At 35.1% G+C, this 7087-nt stretch overlaps 1 protein-coding gene and 1 pseudogene across 1 annotated transcript; one reads left to right on the top strand and one right to left on the bottom strand.

Annotated features, from left to right (window-relative positions):
* Positions 1–358: 358 nt before the first annotated feature.
* Positions 359–811, bottom strand: LOC114372124 (annotated as a pseudogene).
* Positions 812–5390: 4579 nt separating this feature from the next.
* LOC114369706 lies at positions 5391–6798 on the top strand. The gene has a single exon (XM_028326951.1). It carries the CDS (start codon positions 5631–5633, stop codon positions 6480–6482), a length of 852 nt encoding a protein of 283 aa, XP_028182752.1. The 5' UTR covers positions 5391–5630; the 3' UTR covers positions 6483–6798.
* Positions 6799–7087: the final 289 nt, after the last annotated feature.

Genomic DNA, 7087 nt, shown 5'->3' with positions numbered 1-7087 from the left:
CCTGCCCAGGCACTAAACAAGGCTGACCCGCAGGTAGTAAGTGATCCGCAAACTCCATCCACCTGTCATCTATCTGATCCTGTGACAATCGTGCACTAACAGGCGGCGGAGGGATGCTCTGGATGTAACCGAACTGGCGTACCACCCTCTCCGGTCGAACTGCGACGATCATAGGACCCCATCTGAGCTGACCCTGGAACGGTGAAATCTCCTGAAACGCCCTAACACCCCGATGCTCCGTGTACGGCAACCAGGACACATCTGTGACGGTCAAACCATCACAACGTGCCCTGTAGGGTGCTCCTGTGATGCCCTTCATGTGCGCCTTCAACGTCAACCACCGGGAAGCACGTGGGGACGTCTCCTGGTATGTGTCGTCAGTCACGCACTGATGCACACTAGGGAAGTGCTCATAGATCCAGCACTACACAATAATTGAGGTTAACATAACATAAAAACATGTTTAAATCATAATCGAACCTAACATATTAATAAACACAAAATTTACCTGAATTAGCGTCAAGTACCCCGCAAGCTGTCGGGTGGTGGTCCTACAAGCCTCATCTAACTGGTCGTACATATGAACCAGCGCGGCAACCCCCCAAGCGTAACCACCACTATGAGCGAGGTCCCGGAAAGCGTCAAGGTGGACCACATGCACGTATGTTGCACTCTTATTAGCAAAAAGAGTGCAACCGACAAGGTGCAGCAAATAAGCGCGAGCTGCGACAATCCACCGCCGGGCCTGACATCTGGTCTCATAAATGTCACGAACCCATCCTAATCGTACATATGCTCCACGTGTGAGTGCTGTCTCGGCTCTGGCCTCCTCCGCAGACACTTCCAGCAACTCCGTGAGCAAGAATCTGGCCTCCTCCGTAGAAAGAGCGTGGAAACTGTGCAAGGCGCCAGTGATGGGCAAATGTAGAATGGACGACACATCATCCAATGTGATCGTCAGCTCTCCTACTGGAAGGTGGAAGGTGCTAGTCTCACTGTGCCACCTCTCCACAAATGCGGATATAAGTCCAGGATCGCCAGTAATAACTGAACAATCTATCAGTGGACTTAATCCTGTGGCAGCCACCAGGCCTTCAATCTCAGGCACTGGCCTCCCAATCAGTGTCAGCTTCCTCCCATGTAACACTAACTTCAAATCAGGACGTTCCTGATTTGAAGTACAAATTATACAATTATTAAAAAAAATTAATCATAAACAAATAAATAAACAATGACAAATAATTAACAAATTAAAATACCTGTCCACTCCACACGGCATGTGCAACATGCTCGGCAAATGATGTGAGCACTGACGGGTCACGTGGACCACCAGGGAATCCCTCTGCAGCATCATCACCATCTGACCCCTCACCACTATCAGCACCCTGTGCGTCCGCACGCATCTCAGGTGCCTCCGTAGGCTGCTCAGGGACATCATCAGTCATGTCAGCGACGTCCTCAGCCATATCACGTCCCTCCGTAGTCATCTGATGAACGCGTAGCCTACGGGCTGAGGCAGTAGGCCTACGCCTCTCGGGAACATCGCCAGCATCCTCGTCAGCAGCTCTATCTCTGCCTACAACTCTACCTATGGCACGACCTAAACCTCGTGTTCTGGCCATGATCTGTAAATCATGTCGAACACGTATTTTTTTCGGTCAAAATATACACAATTTTCTTTATAAAAAATCAACTTTATTTATAAACAAATAAGACTAACTTAAATCAAATTATTTTCACACATACACGACCTAATTTTAAAAAAAAAATTAAACAACTTCATTTATATAAAAATAAACAACTAATGTAAAATAAAATTATTAATAAACATGCACAACTTAATTTTTTTAAAAAAAAATTAAACAACTTCATTTATAAAAAAAAAAAAACACAACTAATATAAAAATAATTCATTACTAAACATCCACAACTTAATTTTTAAAAAAAAATAAACAACTTCATTTATAAAAAAAAAAACACAACTAATGTAAAAAAAATTAATTAGTAAACATCCAACTCTTAATTTAAAAAAAAAATAAGAAACTTCATTTCTAAAAAAAAACACAACTAAATTACTTAGTAAACATCAACAAGTTAATTTTTTTAAAAAATAAATAAACAACTTCATTTATAAAAACAAAACACAACTAATATAAAAATAATTCATTACTAAACATCCACAACTTAATTTTTAAAAAAAATTAAAAAACTAATGTAAAAAAAAAATTATTTAGTAAACATCCACAATTTTTTTAGTAAATAAAATACTTCATTTATAATAAAATAAACTAATTAATTATAAAAAATTAGTATTTTTATAAAACTTCCAAAACACACAACTTTAATTATAAAAATAGACAACTTCATTTTTAAAGAAAAAACACTAATTTAAAAAAAACAATAAACAAAAACAAACACAACTACTTTTATAAAAAAAAATTAATTTACAAATTAATATTTAGTAAAAATACACAATTTAAATTATAAAAAAAATATGACATCAAAAACCCAAACTTCATTTTTCATAAAATCTAAAAAACAAAATAACCAAAATAAATAAAATAATTCATTTAAAAAAAAACAAAACAATTTCTGTTTAAAAAAAATTTTAAAAAAAAACACAAAAAAAAAAACCACTTCCGGAAGAAGTGGTTCTTCCGGAAACATTCCGGAAGAAGGGGTTCTTCCGGAAAGGTCTTCCGGAACTTTGAAACTTCTTCCGGAAGTGCGCGTCTTCCGGAATTCTTCCGGATGAACCGCTTCTTCCGGAAAGTTCCCGGAAGACGTTTTCCGGAAGTCTTCCGGAAGAAGTGTTCTTCCGGAAGACGTTTGGTTACTTCCGGAAGAACACTTCTTCCGGAAACTTTCCGGAAAAGGTTCTTCCGGAACTTCCGGAAGAACCCCTAACGGGTCTTCCGGAAGTCTCCGCCGTCAGCCTCTTTTCCCCATTTTTTCCGGCGTCCTCTCCTCTCGTTTTCTACCGTCCTCTCCTCTCGTTTTCTACCCTAAAGTTACTATCCTAAGGTAACTATCCTAAGGTTCCACTGCTACAAGCTATAACAATGTTGTATCAAAGGGGAGTTAGGGAGACTAACCTCGTTCGCGGAGAAGAAGAAGACGACGTTCGCGCTTGCCTTGCCGGAGAAGAAGAAGCAGTTCGCGGAGAAGAAGAAGCAGTTCGCGGAAGGAATGAGCAGCAGCAGAAAAGTTTCTTCCGGAGAGGGGGGGGCTTTTTATAATTTTTTATTAAAGGGCAAAATTGTCCATTCATAAAAGTTGCTGGGTGCACCAGCAATATTGCTGGGTGCACCTAGCATCTCCCACTATTTGTGAACCAAATGATACAAAATTGAATTATCAATCTCAACTAATTTTTTATATAACTCAAACTTGTCAATAGTAAACAAACTTTGGAAGTTGACATCTTTGGGTATATCAAATTCATAATGTTGCAATCCAAATCAAATTAATTGGGTTGAATTCACGAGTTACTTGTACTCGCGCACTCTACTAATTAAAATGTAATTAAGTTTTTAGTCCTATAACTAGTCTCCATAATTTTTTGTAGACCATTTTTAGTTGCTATTTAAAAATCTAAGTTTAAAATGATGTTTGTTCCCTTATAAGACCTGGTGTATACTATTCCTTACATTAATTATTTTTAAACTAGAAATATTCCTAATTAAGAGAAGAGATGTAATGCATTGATAAACAATTAGAAGGGAGAAGACTATTAATGACAATGATAGTTTTAAAAAAAGTTATAAATTTAAGATAAATTTGTTGCTATAAACCAAATTAACCATTTTTCTTAATATTATGAATTAAGTAATTAAGTCTTGTAATAAAAATAAAGGGAGTAATTAATATTAGTTTTTTCAAAGAATAATTTTTGTCTATTTTTAGTCACTCTCATGGACTAATATTGATGAATACAAATAAATGAGAGTAAAATATGTTTCTCATGCTTAAAGGATATTATAAAATATGTTTAAATGTTTAGAAAAACTCAAAACTTAATTAAATCTTAAGTTATATAAAATATTCATATGTTTCTCATGCTTAAAGGATATTATTATGCTAATGTTCCTAAGTCCAATTACATATCACGGTCTTAAAAGTTCTTTCATTATAGTTCTAAAATTATAATTCTCTAATTTCTAACTTGGGTTTAGGGATAACCTAGTCCATACACTAGATAAAAATGAAGGTGTTACCGAAAATAAAGATGATGGAGATCAAATCCCGCGACATCCGAATGCATTTGTATTAAAATGGTTATTCAAAATCAGTTATGAGTACTGCCGAAAAAGAGTTGTCAAAAAGAAAAAAAAAATCAGTTGTGAGAATTATATTTTTTTAACTCATAATATTGGTGAGATATACTAATCTTTATTTAAAAATCTGATCAATTTGTTTTTATGAGATTTCATTTTTCAATCAGGTTTTAAAATAATGAAAATCGAAATATTAACAACATTAATATATAAAAAATATTAGCAACATTAATATATATAATATTGAAAATTGAAATTGTGATTTAAAAATGTGTTAACAAATCAGAAATCGGATAAAATTAACAAATTTAACCCCACTTAGGCCACATAGAACTTTAAAGATGACAAAATTCTTTCCCTAAATATTTAACTAAAATTTAAGACTATTGATTAAACTAAAATAATTCAACACTAGTTAATCAACACACTTGGTTAAAATATCAATTGAAAATGATAAAAATATTTACAGAAAATAAAACTAACAGATAAATGTTAATTAATTGAATAATAATATTGACCAACAATGGTAAGTAATATATGCATTTAATTATACATATCTTTCATAAAAATAATTTTAAATATCAATTATATTTTTTTTGGTAAGTTGGGATTTTTGTTTCTTTCTTTAGTTAAATACGCTGGGATTTTTATTCAATAGTGTATATATATCTGTTTTATGGTAAGTTGGGATTTCTGTTTAACACTTCTGTCATAAATTAGATTATTTTTAAATTATGTATAATTAAATATATTTTCATATAAAAAGCTTGTTGTTGTAACTTATTACTCATTTTTATTATTTTATCATGACAGTAAATTACTAAATTTTATCTTAAAAACCCACAACATAATTACTTTAGCAATTACCATCAACAACTTACTACATTTGGCTTCCTTTACTTAACCCATTTATCTAATTTAATCGTTTTTATATTTACACACATTACAATATAGAAACAACGAAACCTACGGTCTTCACACATTTCTATCAATCTAATTTTGTGTCTTCCGTTGCTTTCATCACCAAGAACCTCCTTTCTCTTTGTTTCTTCCTTGGGGTAGATAGACTTCATATATCACCCTTCACCATATTGCCTCTCTTTCCCCTCTCCCTCCCTCCCTCCCATTCACTATCGTCATCATTGGGAGAGAGATAAAATATTAAACCAAAAACCATCATCAAGCAAAGTTTTAAGAAAAAGGTTTGGGACTACTACAATTTTAGTTGCAACATCAAAGTTTTTAGGATATATATCTTATTGCAACCATATCAACCGCAATTTCTTGTAGTATCAAAGAACATAACGAGACTATAATATTGTGACCACAATTTAAAACCTTGTGGTAATCAACATGGCTTCGTCCAATCAAGAAAAAGGTAATTCCCAAACAGAATCACCACCATTGACTAACCAATCCTCAGAACAACACACCGACCCACCACCACCAACCACTACACACCCCACCCATCCACCTCCTCACCCAATGTATTACCAAAACCCTCACACATACCCCCAATACCCACCCGGTTACCCACCCGGTTACCCGCCCGGTTACCATTACCCCCAAAACGCACCTTACTATGGTCCTCCTCCCACCTATCAAACCTCTTCACCCGGTACCCGATTCATTCGAAGCTTCATATTATGTTTTATGATGATCCTCACGTTCTTTTTTCTCTCGAGCCTCGTCTTAGCCTTGATGCTACGTCCGGAGCTACCTGTGTACAAGGTTGTCTCCTTCAATGTAAATAACTTCACAACCACGCCAACCTTGGCTGGTCAATGGGACACAAAAATAAGCATTGACAACCCGAATGACAAACTTGTCGCTTATTTTTCCAACTTCAAGGTTGACGTGGCGTACAAGGATGGCGTTATGGCAATTAATCATGCGCCTGGGTTTGTGTTGAATACAAATGATCATATGGATGTGAACGTGGCAGGTTTGTCTAACCAAGGGAATGTAAATTTGTTGGAAAAGACAACGATGGATGACTTGGTCAAAGAGCGAAGTACCGGCTCCGTTACCTTCACTTTGAGGGTGTCTTCCGTGAACATGTTTAAGTCAGGTTCAATTTCCACGAGGACTGAAGAGATAGTGGCAATTTGTGAGGGGTTGAAGGTTGTGTTTCAGAATAATAATGCCACCACTGGGACAATGGACAATAGGGGAAAACCTGCTGATTGTCAGCTATATATTTGAAGCGGGTTATCAACAACATTTGGTGTGACCGAGCAAGTTTGAGTCTTTATACGTATATGTTTAAATATTTGAAGGAAGAACTTGATTTATAATAGTAATCATATAGAACATTAACAAGATTGTTTACCGTAGAGAAACATAGTTTCTAAAAACAACCTTTGTCTTATGTGGAGGAAGAGAATGGTTATTCGTGTATAAAATTGTATTTAGTAATGATGTCTTGTTTGGAGATTGAGGATCTAGATAAAAACAAGCTTGAGCCTTGTAGCTATATAGAAATTAAATTAATTTGGCATGCTACTTTGTTTTTAGCAGTTTTCCTCATCTTTCTTTCATATATCCTGTTCTAGCATCATCATAATTAAGTTAGTTTGGTTTCTAGCCAAAAGCTAGAGTCTTGTGAAAGTATCAATACAAGAATGTATCGTATGTGGGACAAAAATCACCTGTCCCAATTATATGTTTCAATTCGTTACCATCCAATTCATTTTAAAAGTACATGTGGCATTTCCCATCCAATTTAACATGGTTATCTATGTAACATTCTTTTACTCTCTTAACACATGCGGTGTTTTCTTAAAATTGTCCATTAAAGAATAAATGAT

The sequence above is a fragment of the Glycine soja genome, chromosome 10, assembly GCF_004193775.1.
Source record: "Glycine soja cultivar W05 chromosome 10, ASM419377v2, whole genome shotgun sequence".
Taxonomy (NCBI): Eukaryota; Viridiplantae; Streptophyta; class Magnoliopsida; order Fabales; family Fabaceae; genus Glycine; species Glycine soja.
This window is presented reverse-complemented; position numbering and strand designations above follow the sequence as displayed.

Bases quoted from the DNA above. Each gene is read 5' to 3' on its own strand.
- LOC114369706 (XM_028326951.1), top strand. From the start codon at position 5,631: ATGGCTTCGTCCAATCAAGAAAAAGGTAATTCCCAAACAGAATCACCA.